Genomic DNA, 20,661 nt, shown 5'->3' with positions numbered 1-20,661 from the left:
ACTTATTTTTAAGCTTACACAGAGAGAATTGAAAGATGATGAAATTATCACATAAAGTAGCATTAATAATAACCAGTTTCATATATAAAAAGCCAAGCCAATTTTCGCGACTGCTTGCAACACATCGAAAAACCATTCGAAATTAGCCGAACGCGCCTAATATAATATTATGTACCGTGAAAGACATATTGCGGATCTAAAAAGGAATAAGTAAGTAAAGAGATTTATAATTTATTATTTATAAATTTATAATAGCAAGGTGCACTGAGAGCGGGAATTGGATATAAAAATTGAAATGAGTAATTACTTTACCTGGGGCATTAGTGATTACCTATCTATATTTCAAGTTTTATAAAGTTATTTACATATGTATTTTTAAATATCTAATCGTGATTAAAATCGATAACTATATTTTGACAGCATACATTCTTTTGTACAGCACTATCTATCAGAAAAGAAAATGATATCGATTCTTGACATGCGATGTAGCCCGGCCCAAAAGATAGAATCACTCAAAGAACTAGTACCCACTCAAAGTAATAATAAATTTAAATAAAATCAGCCTATCCAACCCGTCAATGGCTGCAATACGAAAAAATTATCAACGCACTACACCGTTGCGACCCAGTTGCCTTACTAATAATTAATTAATTGGGAACGCTTATTTTGCTCGAATGAGCTATCTAATTTCCTACGTGATCTATAATCCATGTGATTGTTCACAGATTGCCTCACTTATTCATTCGGTCATTTTGACGTATACCGTTACCCGCCTTACAACATCCTCATCCCTCACCCCCTCTGACTTCCTCAGTCGCGAGGAAAGTTTAGGTTCAAAGTCTGGGTTCAAAAGTAATAAAATAAGAAATTGTATATTTAAGTTATTTCATTTTACAGTTCCATTAAACTTTACAAGCATGGGGAACAGCAAGTTATTAAATGCATTGAAGATCTTAAGAAACCGCAAAGACATGTTTCTAACAGGTAGGAATGACCGTGCATGACCTAACATACACAAATGTATGAGTTCTATTGAAAAACTAGATCCCATAAAAGGATTTTATAAAGAAATAATATTTTTCAAATGAAACTTATAAACTTTATAGGTATACACAGCAGAACCTACGCCGCTGCTGCAAGCCAAGTTCATACCAAGTGCAAATTGGTCAATGGCGTTTACGTGATCACTTTAGATTCTCCTAATGTTAAGGTAGATAAGAATAATTATTTTCACTAATTTTGATGTTGAATCGCAACTTTTTAATGAAATTCCACACATCTAACCCTTCAAATCAAAGAACATTCCACATTATATTGTTGGTAGTAGGATAAATATTATATCCGCTCGGATTGCAACTACCGTACACAAGGTGTTAATACACCATGGTGGCCCACGTACGTGTGTTGCGTTCTGAATCAGCCTGTGTATATCCGGTTCCAACAAGCGGCCATAATTTTGTTGACCGCCAAGGGGTAATCAACTATTATCAGTCAACATTCTATTGGACTCCACTCCACTTACCATCAGAAGTAGTGGAGTCATATTGCCAAGCCTGTATAAAAAAAATAGTTCTTATCATAAAATAACAACAATATCTAAATTCATAATATTTATTTTGCATAATGAATTGCCTCCTCCCAAAACAATTGCCTGGGTTTATTGCAAAATTACCTGTAAGTATAATGTGGTAGGATATATGTTTACTTTAATATTTTTTCTCAGGACCAAATTGTGGTAATCAAGCCTATTTTGGTCCAATTTGAAGCCATTGTAGGTGTGGTATAACTAATGATAATGTAAGATTTAGTACCTTTTTTATTGTAATGTTTAGTACCTAATATCTTTGTAGTAAAATGATGCACAGTAGCAGATACTTGTAAGTTAAAGTTTTTACTACTTTTAGACCAATGAATTACACATTAACTACAATTAAACATCAGTCAGCTTGTAGCTTCAAAAAATAGCAGTCAAAAATCATAGACTTCTTGTGTTACAATTTTTAAATAAATATTTTGTTAGTTTCTAATGTATAATATATATCTGATGGTAAGTTGTGCATAGGGTTGTCAATTGGCTTTCAAATGGTTGTGTCCATTGAAATTTAAAACTAGGAAACTATAATGATTCAGTTGATAACAGTGTAGATTTAGAAACTACTAAGTATTAAAACATAACATTTTCATATCTACAGGTAAATTCTTTAAACACTGAGGTAATGAATGAAGTGTCAAATATTGTGAATGAGGTAGACTCTAATCCTTCTATCGAGGCTGCAGTTGTGATATCAGGCAAGCCTGGATGCTTTATTGCTGGAGCTGACATAACCATGCTTGAAAACTGCAAAACAAAAGAGGAAGTAGTAACTTTATCTAAGCGTGGTAAGTTTTCTTGATGAATTAAATTATAGCACTCAATGACTGCTTCTGCGTCTAAGACCTTTGCGAATAGCCAAAGACAATCTAGGATTTGGATATTTATACAGTAACTTACATCTTTTATCCCAGAAGTATTAGGCAGTGGCACTACTAGTAGGCCCATTTTTCTCCATGTGTAATTTGTCTCGGGATGGATTATTTATTGAACCATATTAAAACATAAAATTTTGTTATTTATAGGCCATGAAATATTCAGAAGGATTGAAAACTCGCGTAAACCATACATTGCTGCGATACAAGGAAGCTGTCTTGGTGGCGGCCTTGAGACAGCTCTTGCTTGTCGCTACCGTATTGCTGTTAAAGATTCTAAAACTGCATTTGCACTGCCCGAAGTCATGTTGGGACTATTGCCTGGTGGAGGAGGAACCCAGAGGTAAATAAATCTAATCTAACCTAATATATTATCACTGATATTATGATTTCATTATTATTGTAATTTTTTTTTAAAAGTGCACTTTTTGTGTCTAAGTACATATTTCAGTACTCTTAAGTGCATTTTTGGGGCAGCTCAATTTTTCCATAATAATCTTAACATTTTGAGTCTAAGCATTATGAAGCCCAAAACTTACAAAGTAACATTACCCATAATACAACATTGGTAATTAAATTTTTTAAAACTAAAATCATTTCCTTAAATCTATGCAAACTATAGTTACGTCTAAGACTTGTGTACAGTTGATTTCATTAGCTGTATTTATTTTTACTTTAGGTTACCAGCATTAACATCTGTACCCACAACATTAGACATGGCTCTTACAGGCAAAATGGTTAAAGCCGACAAAGCCAAAAAGTTAGGTATTGTGGATTTGCTAGTTTCCCCTCTTGGACCAGGTATGTGATTTAACTAATAATAGAGAATCAGTAATTTACTACATTTATAACCATTTTTGTATTCTAAAGTGAATTTCTTGTAGGTATTGGCCTGCCAGAAGAAAACACTAGCAAATATTTAGAATCTGTTGCAATTCAAATAGCAAAAGATATTGCATCAGGAAAAATAAAAGTGGACCGGTCGAAGAAAGGCCTAGTTGAAAAAATCACTGCTATGGTGATGCAATGGGACTTTGTTAAAAATATGATATTCAACAAAGCCAAAGAACAGGTTATGAAGGCCTCTAAAGGACTTTATCCTGCACCTTTGAAGGTGAAATCTATTATGTTTCTTTTTTTATTTTGATTTTATTTAAGTGCTGAGAATTGATTCAGTTTATTTTATATGTGTACATTTGTATCAAATAATGACTTTATCTCCATTAATGAACAAAATGTTTAAAATGTTTTTACTAATATATTTGTATATTATATGTTTCTTTTAGATTCTTGAAGTTGTACGAGTAGGAGTAGACAAGGGACCTGTTGCTGGATATGAAGCAGAGGCTGACGGTTTCGGAGAACTGGCAATGACCCCACAAAGCAAGGGGCTTATTGGCCTTTTCAGAGGTCAAACAGAATGTAAAAAAAATAGATTTGGAAAGTCTGAAGTGAATGTAAAAAAGGTATGATTAACAATAATATGATAGTGGTTAATAAATAAGAATTATTTTCGCGCATCACGTTAATATGTTAGTACAAGTGGAGAATTTTACTTGATGCAATAGTTTGTTTTGTTACTTTAGAAATCTATTAATAATTATTATAAGTGTTTGTGATATCAACAGATTGGTGTACTTGGAGCTGGTCTCATGGGTGCAGGCATTGTCCATGTATCTATTGATAAGGGATACAATGTGGTAATGAAAGATGCAACAAACGCCGGACTATTCAGAGGTGTTGGACAAATTCAAACAGGTTTGAGCAGCGCCGTTAAGCGGAAGAGAATCTCTGCGTAAGTTAATTTTATAATTCCTAAAGTTTATCAATACTAATTAAAGTACTTTGTTACTAAGAGAATGTTGGTATTATGCCAACACAACATAGTGTTGTTGCAATTCAACACAGTTACGAAACATATTATATATCAACAACAAAGTTAGATCTATTATAAGTTATATTCATTATAATGAATACATTTACATGTCAGGTTTTATTACATTTTGTTATTTTTCCATTTAAGGTTACAGAAAGACAAATATCTTTCAAATCTAGTACCAACACTGGATTATGCTAAGTTCAAGGATGTTGATTGTGTGATTGAAGCCGTATTTGAAGACATTAACATTAAACACAAAGTCATAAAGGAGCTTGAGGCTGTTGTCCCTAAACACTGTATCATAGCAACAAACACAAGTGCTATTCCTATCACTAAAATTGCCGCTGGGAGCAGCCGGCCAGATAAAGTTATTGGTAGGTAAATAAGGAATAAAAAAATAGTCTATCTCCAGTTCTACTATAAATTACTGATTGTAAATCATTTTCTTGTGAATATTGGCTATGGTATTCAATAAAATACTGAATAACTCAGCAAGGTATGAGATTGAGTGGGTTGTGTACTAAGACGAGATACAATCGTCAAAACTAGGCAAATCCTATGATCCACGAAAATAAAATTGTAAACCTTTAATAGGCATGCACTACTTCTCGCCGGTGGACAAGATGCAGTTACTTGAGATCATCACGCATCCGGGCACTAGCAAAGACACGTCGGCGGCGGCTGTGGCCGTGGGCCTACGCCAAGGGAAAGTCGTCATCACTGTTGGCGACGGGCCTGGATTCTACACCACGCGCATACTTTCTACCATGTTGAGCGAAGCTGTCAGGTATGTTACCACGTCATGATACTAGAGAAGGTCAAATAAATGTAACAATATCTGTAATTGAACTATTAAACTACATCATCCATAGCAACAATATTATCTATTTGAAAATAAACACTTTAAGATTTTTAAATAAAAAAATATTACTGAGTTTCTTAGATTTGACTAACTTTTGCTTGCGGCTTTGCCCCCGGGATCAGAGTAGCCTATGACTTTCCCAGGGGCTGAAACCATCTTCATACTAAATTTCATCTAAATCTTCGGTAGTTTGGAGTTTATCCCGTTCCGTCAGACAGTCGTGGCAGGGACTTTATTATATGTAAGAATATTATTTACATGTTAGTTTTCTCGTACGAATTTAGATTTTAATTAGCACTAGCATACTGTAAATAATTTTTTCAGTATACATATTCCAATAATAAATAATGTCTCAAATTAAAACATGACTCAAACTCTTTAATTTTAGGCTCTCGAAATGCCGCTATTTTTGGGTATGAATTAAAATAATATTAATGCAATATAAATAAGTTAAAAGTTATTGACGAAAAGTAGGTAATACAAGTAAGATTAAATGTCCATTATGTGATTCTTTTAAATTTCTTTTAAGACTATTGCAAGAGGGTGTCGATCCCAAGGAGTTGGACAACATGACCAAACAATTTGGTTTCCCCGTCGGCGCGGCAACACTAGCTGATGAAGTTGGTATCGATGTTGGCTCGCACATCGCAGTAGACTTAGCTAAGGTAAAAGAAGAATTTATTGCATATTATTAAGCCTAAAATGTGGGGATGGAGGTTCAAATATGATTAAGTAGCAGCATTGACTTCAAAGCCATTGTTGAAAGCCCAAATTTGTATATACCCATCGATTACCGAGAAATTATATAGAAAATAAAGCTGTACACATGCAAACACAATTAATTTTAGAAACTTATTGTAAACCCTAAATGAGATACAACTACTTATGTCAAGGGATTTAAAAAAAATTGTAAGGTCTCTTGAAAAGAATTTTTGTGCTATGATAATAGGGGGATACTGCTACAAATCAGTGCTGTTTAACAGCATATTATACTGACCTGGTAATGCTTCTACCGCACATAATGCAACAAATCCGTTGTATGCCTAATATTGTTAACTGTGTATGTGTATTTTAAAACTTTTATTTTTGTTGTTTTTATGTGTGTACAAAAATAAATGTTTGAAGTAGGATGGTGATTTATTATATTGTCTGTTATAGGCTTTTGGAGACCGAATCAGTGGAGGAAACCTAGGTATTATGCAAGATTTAGTCAAAGCTGGCTTCATGGGGCGCAAGTCGGGCAAGGGCTTTTATGTTTACGAAAAAGGCTCAAAGAACAGAGACGTTAACCATGAAGCTATACAAATTTTGAAAGATAAATACTCTCTAGAGCCTCGTGGTGCCAATACTGTTGAGGACCAACAATTGAGGATGGTTTCAAGGTTATGCATATCAAAATACTATTTGTAAAACATAGTGTTATTTGTAGGTGTTTCTTTTAATATTTACTACATTGATTGATGATTCAGGATATCATCAACCATACAATCGTTATTTATCAAATACACTTATCTAATAAATTGACATGATAAATAAATGGTAGCAATGTAGTATGTACATAATATTACCTCGTCATAGCGTCATAGTGCAATTGCATATACTAGACTAAAAGATAATTTGTGTGTTGAATCCTAAGCCAATTGTAGGAATTTATCACATATATTTTTCATCCAGATATGTAGTCAGTTAAATTTCTTGATACCTATGATATTCATTATAAAATACTGTGACATAATCTTTTTATAATGCAATTTTAACATTTTTCTGTGTCCATTGTTACTTGTTGGGATATTAACAATCACTTATGGTTTACAGATTTGTAAATGAAGCTGTATTGTCATTAGAAGAAAAGATCTTACACAGCCCTCTGGAAGGTGACGTGGGTGCTGTATTTGGGCTTGGATTCCCACCTTTCACTGGTGGACCATTCAGGTAATAAATAAATAATTTTCAGGTTTTGAATTTATTGGTAAGGTTAACCACCTGCAACACCTAACAAATGTATATATTGCTATAAAATGATCTAAAATATATAAAATTGCATTGTTTGACTTATTTTATAAATTACAGGTGGGTTGATCAATTTGGTGCTGAGAAATTGGTGAGGAAGATGGAAGAATACCAAGGCCTCTATGGAGCGCCTTTCAAACCCGCTCAAACACTTGTTGACATGGCTAAAGATTCCTCCAAAAAATTCTATAAACACTGAATGAGACTGCTGTAATATTTATAACATTGCTTTATTGAAATAAGCGTTAATTAATATTACGTCAATATGTTTTGATCGTTATAATCGATACTGCCTACCATAATCATGTAAAATGTAATGTTAATCAGGTTACTAAAATACGCTCATTCACTATTTTGCGTTTAACATTTTCTGAAATCTACTCCTAGTTTGTATCAAGCATCCTTAATTATATCATTAGACTGTTGTATGAAGAGAGTATTGTGAATAGGAGATTGACATTTACATATTTTTGTTAGATTATATCCGTATTTGAAATAAAAACTATTTATTTATATTTTTTTCGTTTTCTTAAATTTTTACGATAGATAGCAGATTGACGCGGGATGTGCAAGAGTGGAATGGTTAAAGGTAGCTTGGGAGGCAGGGGATCAATATTTAATAAGTTAGCGGTAATGGCCTGATAAATAAGTTAACCCCAAGATAGAAGCTTTTTTTGTACTAAAGCGAAAATAGACCAATATTAATGAATAAAGTGTGACAAGCTTACAAAAATCTTTTGTTTATACTCGGTTTCGGATCAAAAAGTAAATTATGGTCGTTATTTGAAATATGCCATAAATAAATTAGATTCTAAACAGATAAACCTTAAAAGTACGAACATAAAACATGATAATATTTATAAAAAATAAGTATTTCGGACTATACAATACAGGCGAACGCACCTTACCACCGTCATCGCTGTCATCGACCTAGTAAACGTAACATGCTAACTTTGAGAGCTGTTACATGGTTTGCTCTAAAATTTATCGAAAAATAAATAATATAAAAATGGTAGTTCGTGATTTTTTTTTAAATAAACGTGGAAACCGCTGAACGGGTTTGGGTGTTTAATACATGAACAGACTATGTCCTAGTTTTATATATACTAAAGGCTTCTTTTCCTCTTTGTAATTTGCTTCTATAGGAAATATTACAAATAGATAATGACGTGACGTCGCACAGACTATGCTCGCGACCGCTTCAGTGATTTATTTGGAATAGCTTAATATAAGATTATTTTTAACCCTTAGTCCCGGAATAATACACAGTATAGTTTTTTTTACCAGAAAAAGTATTTCACGCGGGCAAAATCGCGAGCAACACGTGGTATGTAGTGTTAATTGAATAGTTTGTCACATTATGTCATAAGTGACATATAACCTAAATTCTGAGCTGATGGATGACATTTGTTTTTATTTTTTTTTATGTATATTTTCATGTAAATTCAATCACCCATTACCACTTTCCAATTTTCTATATAGCCACTACTATGTTGATCATGTCTTACACACCAATATGAACAATATTACTGCAACTATTTATTCAGCTAAAGTTATTAATATGTGTCCATTATGTAAACAAGCCACAAGAACTCAAAATATACTGAATTTGTTTTGAGATTATTAATACCGCGGGTGCTGTAAGTAAACATGTGTTATGTAATAAAAGTTAATGTGTGTTGTGTGCTTAGTAGATAAACCTATTATTATATTTTCAGGTACAATAGATTTGAATATTTATATACTTAATTAAAAGCCAGCATCAAGTATAGTATTGAAAACAACAATGTGTGAATTTCGCCAGGCAATCTTACTGAAATTTATATATGTAAAGAACAGACAACTGAAACGTCTATTGGAACACAGCATTTACCTCATAATATTGTTAGTATTAATACCTAGTTTTATGTATTTTGAACTGTGTGTAGTATTACCTGTTGTTGTGGAAGAATGGACATTGAAGCATTTAATGCATTTATTCTGTGCAACATTTTTATTATTTAACATAATTGGCAACATGTTATATGGAATGTTTACCAATACAAGCATAAAGGGAAGATTATTTGAGGGTCACAAAAAAGATGACTGGACAATGTGTGATGTATGCGAGTGCCTTCGACCACCCCGTGCCTGGCACTGTACCACTTGTGATGTATGCATATTAAAAAGAGATCACCACTGTACCTTTTTTGCCTGTTGTGTGGGGTATTTCAATCATAGGTATTTTATTTACTTTACATTTTACATTTTCATTGCAATGGTTTACTCTTTTTATTACAATGTCCAGTTCCTGTCATTGTTCATTACTTGGAACCATGGCTTTGTGTTAATCAAATTCTTGTTGCCACTTGCCAGTTTTGTAATTGATTTTGGTGATGAGAGTTTGTATGTATTCTTAGTTGTTATGAATGTTATTGTGGGCCTGTTCAGTGGTTTCCTATTTATTTATCATTTTAATAACATTTTAAAAGGCAGATTAGTCCCAGAAATAAGTTCTTACTCTGAAAACTTTGTACACAATAAGGGTTGGAAACTCAATTTAATAGAAGTTTTGGGGCACAGATGGTACTTAACTTGGATTTCACCATTTATTCATAGTCCACTTCAGGGGAATGGTTATATATGGACAGACGACAATAAATCCAAATAACTTCTAACATTTATAAGTAACTAATAAATACTTAATTTCTTTATTCTAAATTAAAATTTGACAATAATACTTATAGTCAGATATATGTTTTTAAAAACCACATTTTATGTCAATACCCCCAAGCCAATGACTTAACTTAAAATTCTGTCAAGACTGGATATAAAATGATTTTATATTTACAATTATAAATACCACCTATTTAATTTATTACATATAAATATTTCAAATAAATGCACTGACATGAAATGTGATAATACAAATACAGGACCAATGACATTTAAAATATGAGAGTATGTACTTAAGAGTTCACCAATGTGCCTAAAGTAACAATAAGTACATTAAGTATTTCAGCGTTCCATGAATATTACAAATGAAGGCAATAATGAACACTGCATTAAGAATAAGAGAGTGATTCGTACGAAGAAATAGCGTTAATTTTCCGCCTCAAAGTAACGTTATGAATTAGGAGAGTGAGAACAGGATAAGTACATGTTATCTTATTCGAGTTCCTGGGAACACCTCATAAATACGCCCCTCGTAATAATAGTAACGTCAAGGTACGCAATGTCCTTTGTTGGTTAAACGAGACAACGTGAATCTAGACAAAGCAATAGTTCCCATAAGGTGATGAAAAATAATAACTAATCAGCTAATTTTTTTTTATTGGTTAGCTAACATTTGCATAGCTTACTACTCACATCCCTATTATCTTAGTTATAAACCACAATCGAGAATTTTCGTACAAGAATTTGTTGGGCGTCTCATTGAAACGAAGCTATTCTCGAATATTTAATTTAGCTTGATAGTAATTATTTGTACTACAACTTTTAAGCGTAGGACCAAGATGACATACCACGCAATTTGTAGGACAATGCGAGTGGTAAGCTATGCAAATGTTAGCGAACCAATAAAAAAATATTTGCTGGTTAGTAATTATTTTTCATCACCTTGTTTATGATACATGTTGGAGAGAGGGTACTCCCTAACCAAACCTTATATTTTGTAGGACAAATATTTTTTCACGTTATTTAGATAATTATCTCGATAATTAACAAAGAAAAATTCGGTTAGTAATACATTTTTAAAATTCGTCAAATCAACATATTTTATCCTTGCTACCCCTATTAAGCTACTATTTACCAACATTACTGTAAGGAAAAACATGGGCGTCTAGTCCAAAGGAAGCTTCTCACGAAAAATCAGCTTGATAGTATTAAACAATGAGAAGGGTACCAGGGATCTTGTACTAATATCTATACCAACCACGCATAAAACTATGGGTCCGTATTTGTCGACAGTATATCACTAGTTTCATGGATAATCATACCATGTAACTGAAATAGGACTCGGTTATAATAATGTAATAAGGACGCTGGGCTATCTTTTAATTTGGCAGTTGTGCCTTCGTTCATTGGCTGCTAAAAATGGCCAGTGTAATTAGTAGCGGGAATGCTTTTAAGCGATATTTTTCAAGAGTTTAAAGTGTCGTTGACGCAACAAATAGCAAGCTATAACGCACAGTAATAAGTTTGAGAAAACTTAGAAAAGGTATTTTGACATACAAATGTGTGCGTTGAAAACGCGCAGGAGCATACAACAAAAAGGCGTCGCGGACACATATGGGCAGTTTGGTGACGCCTTTAACACCAGTAACGGTGAAGTATATAAATGATATATTGTACTTAATACTTGAGTCTAGTCTGTTTTTACGTCAATGCAGATATTTCGTTAGCATGTAAATTTGGTCACAAGAATGCTTTAACTTAGAGTTTAATGAGCAATGAGTAATGGAAATTGAGGATTGCATGATTTTGTTTTACCGGATACTTAGTTCTTCATACCTATAGGTATGTGCACTTTTCATTTGTACCACTATTTTGCATCTGTATAAGTACATTAAGTAACACCAATAAAGTATAATATTTTAAAATATCGTTTATTTATTTCTATACTTTGAAGATATTCACATCTACTATGTACAAAATTATTATAAAAATCTGTATGTCGTGTACCTATTGTCTATATGGAATGTTAGTATTTGGTAATATTTGTGCTAAGTATCTAGTTCGTATTCTGTCTGACTGCGCTACAGCGGGGTTTCGCGGTACTGCAGGAGACTGATCTGGGTCCCCGTCATCTGGTCTCCTTGAGTCAATTTCTTCTTGGTCAGTGTATTCTTCATTGTCCAACAAGTTGGCCGTTTCTGCTGAGTTGTCAGAACTAGTATGTCTGAAAATATTGATATATTAGTTGTTGAAATAAGTCTAACGGAGTATATAAATTTGTATAAAATTATACGTACATTTTAACATTGTCTCTCATTTCTGGTGACATATTTAGTACTCCATTATTGGCTGAATCAATAATGTATATAAGCACAGCGGCTACCAATGATACTGAAATCATACAAAATATATTACAAATAATATCTAATAATTTATTGCATGGCTTGGTTAATGGATATTACTTATATCTTTAAAAATAATTGTTCATTAAATAACTACGAGCGAAATTCAAAACTTACTGAAAAGGCAGCCCAAGAAAAACATTTCCAACATTAAATATCCATAACTATCAACAATCATTCCGGCAAGAATAATCACAGTTGCTAGCCCCATATTTTGTACTGCTTGACATCTGCAAAATAATTCCAAATATTATATTTGCTAAGAATTGTGAGTATCCGCGACTATACCCCTCTGTAACACAAAACTTGGTCTACAAAAAATAGGTAAAAAATAAAAGAAAAATATTCAATGAGAGAATTTGAGAAAAGTTTTCCAATTTTTTCTTCATTTTAATACCATTGAAAAATACTTACATGCCGTAAGCTGTTCCTAATTGGCTTTCTGGCACAATTAGGGCTACTAATGGCCATAAACCACTTGCAAGTAACGAATATGAAATTCCAAGTGCAATCTGAAACAGATTTTTAAGTATTTAATTAAGTAATAAATTATAACTAATAACTATCTGTGGTTAAAAGTTATCAACTCCAGATTTTAATTTTTACTCACCACACCAATATACGGATTCAAAAACGTAAAAGCCAGGACAAAATGAGCTCCAATTGTGGTCACATTACTTATTATCACCCACATAACATTTCTGCCCGTTTTATCGATAAGGATTCCAAAAAATGGACTCAATGCAGCTGATAGTAAATAAACCATGGAATTCACATTATTGGCTTCTTGAGGCGGGAAATCAAACTTCCGCTCAAAAAATAACCTTAAATACGAGAAGAAAAATATATAAGTTTTGATTATTTCCACGATGAAATAAATGATAATTGGAAAAATATTCTAATATACTTACTTCCCTAGTGCAATGAATGGAAAGATTGCAAGGTAATATGCCACGCAAATAACAGAAAGCAACCAAAACACCGATTTAAAGTGTCGTATGTCTGTCAATCTAAATGGCTCTTCATTTCCAGTTGCTTCATGTCGTTCGAGAATTTTTTCAGCTCTATAATCCATCCAGCCTAATATTATACCACATAATAGTGATACAAAACATGTCATAGCAGCTAAAAAATATAGTTTAGTGTTACCTCCCATTTTACATCAATGAAATTCCTTTAGTCTATGTGCCTACATGAAATTTATTAACAAGTTTTAAACGCAAATAAAACGAACATGAAAGACTGTGCATTCGAGATCTTTGTAGGTACTTTTTCACCTTGCGCAGCTAAAGATGAGCTATCGAGAATGGGCGTTTTGAGTCTTGACTCTTGAACTTAATATAAAACGGTAAGTGCATAGGCATGCATTTGCATTGCATTCAATGTTCGATTATATAGCTTTGAATTCCTGTATAATAGAAAAAGATAGTGACTTTGTGACAACATAGCTGCAAGATGCATTTAAATACGTACCGATAAACAAAGTTACTCCTAAACGTTCATAGCCTGCATAATAGTTTGATATCCATCTATAAATGGGCTCCATGACCCAAAAGTTGACTGTGCTCCCAAACCTCGAAAACGATAACTGGAGTCCAAACACCATGTTGAGTTCTTTGCCTTTGAACCATAGTACCACATAGTTATTTACCACTACTTGCAGAGATTCACCACCAATTCTGAAATATGACTTACTTCTTAGATATTGGAAAATAAATCCTAAGATGCTTGAGGCACATTTGCATCGCACAAAAAACCAAGGTGTTCTGGCATACTAATCGATAGGTACTATTTCATTTAATAACACATATAGGAAGGCTAAATTTGGAATTATTAACATGTAAGTAATTAAAAAACAATACTTATTTAAAATAGTGTTGTAACATCATTAAATATCAAAAAATATTTAAACGACGACGATATTAAACTCGACTTTCACGTTATACGTTTCCAATTATTTCTCATAATTTATGAATGAAAGTGTGATATTTTATGTTTTGTTCAACGACTAGACTATATTTCAGACCAATTTATAAGGTCACCATTTATTTTACATATAAAATACTTATATTTTGATTTGTGTAAAGTTACCAACTCAGCCAATTAATTAGCGACCACTAATCGGGGTAATGACCACACTTTCCCCGCTAATTATGAATCCAAAATACGAAGATAATAATTTATTTAAATAAAGCTTACCCAAATATAAATCTTCCTAGGATCATTAGCCAAAATGCATTTATGTAGACACCAGCAGCAAAGATGACTGCTCCGATAAAAACTATAGTCATGTATATAACTGTTCCTAATCTTACACCAAAGTACCTGAAAAAGGAATAAATTTTTACTGTCACGTTAAGCATTCTCGGCGTCCTCATTGGTAAGCCGTGAGTTCTATACATGGTTGGGGAGTCGGATCGGTGGTGGCGGTGGTGGTGGTGGTGTTGAAAGGCAATATCAAATCCGGGCGATTCATCACCGGGTCGTAAGGCACGGTGACCCCAACATCACTGGTCAGTCACTCCCCATGAAGGCTAGGGGGAAATTATTAAAGTACTTTCTCCACAAAAAGAAATAAGTATATCATTTATGCAGGTTACAAGGTTTTACTCTAGATAATATAAATTTAATTTGGAGTCTCATTTCTGGTAAAATACTACTGCTGTTATGGCCATTTACCCATACTATACTATATTATTGGATACCTATTACCTAAACCCAGCTGATCCAATATAGCTTTTAATCCTTGCTTACAATATTTGTTTTTTTTTACTATTAATTGCCTATTGTTGTGCACCGCCCTTTTGCATAATCTTGATTCCTGTCAAAACATTCAAAGTTAATGGTATTCTCTAAGAATATTTTTATTTCCTGTAAACGCAGTTAAGGTGCATATAATATTCTTACTGCACCATTATTAATATGTCTCTGTATATAGAATCATTTGAAATCAGGGTATCATAGGTCCAATGCAATATTGTCACATATGTACAAATATAAATATTAGACACAATATAATGTACTGTTAGTGGACAAGACGAGGTCACAGATATCATGTATACAGCATATCACAAATCACTACACAGTATTTATTATCAACATACTGAGTCATAGAAATGGGTGGATATTGAGTTTGTACATAATATTATTACATTTGCAGCCATAGTAAATTAACATTAACAGAAATAATATTGTATGCCAGTAAAGCATATATACTGTTTGCTAGGTATTTATTTAACATGAACCCCATCTTACTCAATAAAAAAAAAATTGTGAGTAGATCCATAGATCGCTTCATACATGTCTTACATAATACTACTTATTTCTAAACACGATAAACTATACAAATGAAGCTGAATCTGAGAACTTTGTAACTTAAGTACATTGAAATGATATTAAAATAGACGAGGCATGACATTAGGTGAAAAGAGAATTGGTGATTGGTCTAGATAGAGAATTCCATCCATCCTGTCGTTCCCTGTATGCTGAGGATCGTGACCGCAGTAGGCTGAGTCTATAGAACCTATAAGCGCCCTCCATCTGGTTCTATTATCGGCGGCGTGAATTGCATCATGCAGCTTGAGTTGCAAAGGTTTAGTGATTTGTTCACTCCATTTAGCCGGTGGTCTCCCACAAGGACGCTTACCCTCTACTTCTCCCGTCAATTTTATTTTTTCGAGGCTGTCGGTTTTGCGAGCTATATGTCCAAAGAAAGAGAGAATGTATTTCCTGCAGAGTGTCGAGAGCCGAGTGTGTATACGAAGTTCGTCCAGTATTGATTCATTTGTTCGCATAGCTGTCCAAGGTATATGTAAGAGGAGACGCCAACAAAACATTTCGAAAGCATCGATCCGGCTCAGCATTGCAGAACGAATTGTCCAGGTCTCTGATGCGTATAGAAAAATCGAAAAGACCAGAGAACGTGCCAAACGGACTTTCGTTTTTCTGGTAATAGAGCCATCCCTCCATACTTTTCCTAGACGACTCATAGGGCCTTCAGCTACATTTATACGGCGGATAATATCTTTGTCACAGCTTCTGTTTGCAGTTATAAGTGAGCCAAGATAGTTGAAATCGTCGACACAGTCAACATCTCGCAGGTCACAATTACGTATTAATGACTGATCTCTATATACGAACATCACCTTAGTCTTGGCTCTGTTGATATTTAGCCCCAAGTAATGACTCAGTTTCAATTCGTGCAAAGAGCTCAGCCATCTCGGCTTCAGAGAAAGCAATGAAAGTGGTGTTGTCTGCATACCGTAGATTGCAGATATTCTTACCTCCTACAGCAATGCCACCATTCCAGTTTTCAGTTGCCTTACGAATAATGAATTCACCATATATGTTAAATAGTTTAGGTGACAATATGCATCCCTGTCATATAGATAGAGAATTAATTCATGAGAACTGATTGTGCCTTGCTAGTCAACATAATTTTAAGTGTTAGACCATTTGAAACAATATGTGTACTACAATTATAAATAAAAACATTTACAAACCTGTCAACTAAGTAACCACCAATAAAACATAATACTACATTTGGCCATGAGTATATTGAGTACAGCAATGCAAACTGAGATGTGTTCAATCCTGAGTCATCTTTAAAGTTGTCAGCTAATGCTCCCGGAGTGTCATAACAAAAATATGAGCCTAAAAACAAAAGTAATTAACCAGATTTTGTTTGTATAAATTGTATCGCCTCTTCCTTCTTTCTGGTATCATTTAGTATCTTTGTGTATGATGTTCAATTCACCAACATAGCATGAAAGCAATCTTCTTCTTTTAAAAATGGCTCCACCATTTCATCAGTGATTTTACCAACGTCTAGTGGGTTGGAATTAAAATATTGACATAAGTTTATCAAAAAAACTTTCGACCCAAAGTGAACTAAAAAAAAACACCAACTAACTACAAAGAGCAATTTAAGGGAAGCATGAAAGCAATATTAAATTCAGTCATTAATAAAATGACTTATGGAGTTATTACCCACCCCAATTCAGGGTCATAGCTGACATTGGTGACACCACAGGTATAAATTTAAATAACATTTAGGTTAATACTACACATTATCTCTGTAAAAAAATGTTTCCAAGGCTGGGCATAAGTTCCAATTACGATGATTTTGTCTGTTATGCTTCTCTAACGCATAATATTGTTCTTATCTTTAATAGCAACTAGATATAAATTAATTCCTCTAATGTCTATCAATATGTATAGAACTTGTTTATTATTATGATCAATACTTTGTTGGTACCTATAATAGGGTCAAGATTAGACTAAAGTACATACCAAAACAAAGGAAACACATCAATAACAATGCCATAAATCTGTGCACTCTGTGTGCTGGATGGCACCACGATGTGGTTGATAGCTGGTGTGACCTGCTGATCCCACTGGACTCCGGATTCTCCATAATTCTAAATACGGAAGGCATTATATCAAATTGACATCAACAATATGGCACAAAGAAATTATTGTGATATCAGCTGACGGGATTACAAGATTAACTTTATTGAGTACTTACATTTTTTGTAGAATAGCTTCACATTTAACGTTATTATTTAATTGCAATTAACTTTGATTCACTTTATTTATTTATATTATGACAGTGTCCATGTTAGCGGGTTGTTTTTAATTTTACACATTGAATACAATACGCGGGGGCGTTTACAAATAGATGTGAAAATTTTATTTTCCGTGTATTAATCTTTGGTATCCTATGTAGTTAAAAATAATAATACTCTGCTTTGGCTAAAATCTTAATTTAACAACCACTGTCCACGGAGTACCCATTGAAAAGTGAAAACAAGAATAGATGTATTTGTTGCATTTGTGAATCATAAAGTCACAACTCGCATTCAATAATATTGGTATAGGGATGGGAAATAATAATAATCTAACGAATTATGAATGTATTTTTTTTACAATATATCGATATTGATAGGCGACATGCAAAGACTTTACATTATAATAATATGAATTATCAACAATTGAAAAAATAACAAAAACTATATATTTGCCAAAGCAATACAACTGTAACGGTTGCCATAAAAGTAAAAAACTTACAAAATTGCAATTCTGACTGTACATAACATTGTTAAAAGCCATTTTAAACTCGCATAATATTCTGGTTGGAAGGAATAAGTAAGTACCTTAACTCTGTTGTCTTAATGAATAACTGACTTGATTCAAAATAATAAAAATATCGCTAGTATTCAACAATGGACACACGAAAATTACAATTAATAAATAATTTTATATTTTTCTCCATAATTTTAATCGATATGTTATCCACGGCGGTAATATAAATATTTATCATCCGCTTTTCTGACATACCCGCCTCCCCATCCCTATATCGTAATGACGTATACATGTGACATGAAAAGACAATGAAGTTCGCTCATAGATAACACTTTTATTTTTTAATTTTGGCGAGACGGATTTGCGTCTGAAGATTTGCGCATTACTTGGGTGAATATTTTATGGGTAGGTATATCGACAGAAGAATTTCAAGTACCTATTTGCCTGACTTTTCGGAATTCACACATTTTATGCCATTAAATAATCATAATCGTCGCTTTAGTTTGATTCAAAAGTTTTAGTAGGTATAGTGCCATTTGTTATAAGCTAGTGTGCTAATGTTGAGTAGGACATACAAGAAGCGGTACATTTGTCCGGGACATGACGTCAAAATGTAAGAGTGGCTCAAAATTATATATTGTACTACTTCAAATTTTATGTCGCGGCAGTCGCGTTACTTATTCTCCGTCTCTGGTAAACTGTAGGACGAGGACAGTGAGGTAGCGAACCGCATGCTACAAATTACAATAGGACGTTATTTTACAATGGACATTACATTACTGCGTTTCGAGTCGCGAGCGAGAGGGAAATATTTTGAGGGTTAACATTACAAAATACTGTAAGATACGCATTGAAACGCCGAGCCTCACTACGCCTCGCCTCATTTGAAGTAGGACGTTGTACCGGCTCAATGCTAAAAAGAGGCTACTCTTACAAACTCTTTTTTATGTCATGTCCTACCCAACTCTATAGTGTGCGTAATAGCAGCGTCATACGCTGTCCCTACATAATTCTGCACCTTGTGTGCGTACATAATGATACCAGCCGTTCCATTACAATGCTAAGAAAATTATATTCGTATTATACAAAAAAATTATTGACTTGAAACAAAAAAAATATTTCCCTTATTATAATTTTGTAATTCCTCTAATAATAACAAAGACTTTATTAAATTTATAATATACACAAGAACTAAATTATATTTATTTTTACTTCTAGAATACGGGGCCCATTTTGCGCTTCGGTGCTGGCATACAAACGAAAAAATAAAATTTAGTGTGTAATGGTTAAATTTGTACACCATAAAATAGGGTATTTTAGTGTGTGTGAGAAAAAAATACATAAATAAGATAGTTTAATCAAAAAGCAATCGGAAAATAATAGTTTCAGTTCATAAAATTATAAATTAAATTTATAAATTCAATTCAACGTTTTGACATTTTTTATCTGCTTTACAAATACGTGATACGAGTGCCGCCATGACATGACCTCATTAAGGCAGTAAACTGCCAAAGATAATATAACAACTACGTTAAGTAAACTGCTTGAAGTGTCAATACGCGTTCACTATTTCTAAATTATCGAAATATACAAATTTTTCGGACAATAAATTTGGATCTCTTCTCGCTAGTTGTAACTAAGTTTTCCTGGTAGTTATATCAGTTGGCACTTGAATTCACAATTTGTTCAGCGTTTTTGTACTAGTATTCTTAGATTCAGGAACAACACACTTAATAGATAAGGATAGTAGCTCATTTTAATTATAATAATTTCATCTTTCCCTAAACGCACTAAGACACAGCGTTGTTACTTGATGTTTACTGTCGAGATGTCGTCAGCAACGTAGCCTCTAGCGTTTTCGTTTGTTTACGCGGGAAAATTTAAAATGTAATATTTAAATGTATTTGGCACTTATTCATTGAATATTTTTTTTATAGAATTTCTAGTGGTATTTTATCACCTTAAGATTAATTTGAGACACTCTTCAAAAAAGAATGTATTAATGTAATACCCTATTATAATAAAATTATTTTACATAAAATTATTTAACTATAGGATTTTCTCTTTTGCTTTGGTAAAAATATGTTATATAGTCTATATATTTATAAACAATTATGTATTTACAATCAAAAATATAATTGAATTTGTAGTTTTAATCGTAGGTAGTAAAATATTACAATAATTATAGCCGTGTGGTAAGAACATTTACTTTGAATCAATCTTTCTCATTTTTCGGAAATTCTGATTTCTTCAACAGCCAACCTAATAGAAATGGTGAACTCAGGTTAATTTATTTAAATAAA

At 33.1% G+C, this 20,661-nt stretch overlaps 3 protein-coding genes across 3 annotated transcripts; 2 read left to right on the top strand and 1 right to left on the bottom strand.

The window, feature by feature from the left end:
• Window positions 1-734: 734 nt before the first annotated feature.
• On the top strand, window positions 735-7,732 carry LOC115449399 (trifunctional enzyme subunit alpha, mitochondrial). Its single transcript, XM_030177206.2, has 14 exons — window positions 735-984; window positions 1,107-1,210; window positions 2,193-2,379; window positions 2,617-2,809; window positions 3,146-3,267; window positions 3,351-3,580; window positions 3,753-3,932; window positions 4,095-4,261; window positions 4,490-4,719; window positions 4,940-5,132; window positions 5,737-5,872; window positions 6,366-6,589; window positions 7,023-7,139; window positions 7,278-7,732. Exons 1-14 carry the CDS (start codon window positions 918-920, stop codon window positions 7,414-7,416), a joined length of 2,289 nt encoding a protein of 762 aa, XP_030033066.2. The 5' UTR covers window positions 735-917; the 3' UTR covers window positions 7,417-7,732.
• Window positions 7,733-8,304: 572 nt separating this feature from the next.
• LOC115449401 (probable palmitoyltransferase ZDHHC24) lies at window positions 8,305-11,797 on the top strand. Its single transcript, XM_030177209.2, has 2 exons — window positions 8,305-8,857; window positions 8,936-11,797. Exon 2 carries the CDS (start codon window positions 9,004-9,006, stop codon window positions 9,865-9,867), a length of 864 nt encoding a protein of 287 aa, XP_030033069.1. The 5' UTR covers window positions 8,305-8,857; window positions 8,936-9,003; the 3' UTR covers window positions 9,868-11,797.
• On the bottom strand, window positions 11,783-18,148 carry LOC115449400 (major facilitator superfamily domain-containing protein 1). The gene is made up of 11 exons (XM_030177207.2): window positions 17,802-18,148; window positions 17,567-17,694; window positions 16,777-16,927; window positions 14,474-14,599; window positions 13,748-13,953; window positions 13,186-13,399; window positions 12,885-13,098; window positions 12,689-12,786; window positions 12,392-12,504; window positions 12,170-12,263; window positions 11,783-12,096 (listed from the first exon to the last, which is right to left on the bottom strand). The coding sequence occupies exons 2-11, from the start codon at window positions 17,688-17,690 to the stop codon at window positions 11,880-11,882; spliced, it is 1,557 nt and encodes a 518-aa protein (XP_030033067.1). The 5' UTR covers window positions 17,691-17,694; window positions 17,802-18,148; the 3' UTR covers window positions 11,783-11,879.
• Between the last annotated feature and the right edge of the window lie 2,513 nt (window positions 18,149-20,661).

This window comes from Manduca sexta, chromosome 23 (genome assembly GCF_014839805.1).
Source record: "Manduca sexta isolate Smith_Timp_Sample1 chromosome 23, JHU_Msex_v1.0, whole genome shotgun sequence".
NCBI classification, from domain to species: Eukaryota; Metazoa; Arthropoda; class Insecta; order Lepidoptera; family Sphingidae; genus Manduca; species Manduca sexta.
This window is presented reverse-complemented; position numbering and strand designations above follow the sequence as displayed.

Bases quoted from the DNA above. Each gene is read 5' to 3' on its own strand.
- LOC115449400 (XM_030177207.2), bottom strand. From the start codon at position 17,690: ATGGAGAATCCGGAGTCCAGTGGGATCAGCAGGTCACACCAGCTATCA. The intron at 13,954-14,473 runs GTAAGCTTTATT...GTCATATTTCAG, and splicing joins CTAGGAAGATTTATATTTGG to AATTGGTGGTGAATCTCTGC. The intron at 13,400-13,747 runs GTACGTATTTAA...TATATTTTTTAG, and splicing joins AGGAGTAACTTTGTTTATCG to CTGCTATGACATGTTTTGTA.
- LOC115449401 (XM_030177209.2), top strand. From the start codon at position 9,004: ATGTGTGAATTTCGCCAGGCAATCTTACTGAAATTTATATATGTAAAG.
- LOC115449399 (XM_030177206.2), top strand. From the start codon at position 918: ATGGGGAACAGCAAGTTATTAAATGCATTGAAGATCTTAAGAAACCGC. The intron at 2,380-2,616 runs GTAAGTTTTCTT...TGTTATTTATAG, and splicing joins AGTAACTTTATCTAAGCGTG to GCCATGAAATATTCAGAAGG. The intron at 3,933-4,094 runs GTATGATTAACA...TGATATCAACAG, and splicing joins CTGAAGTGAATGTAAAAAAG to ATTGGTGTACTTGGAGCTGG.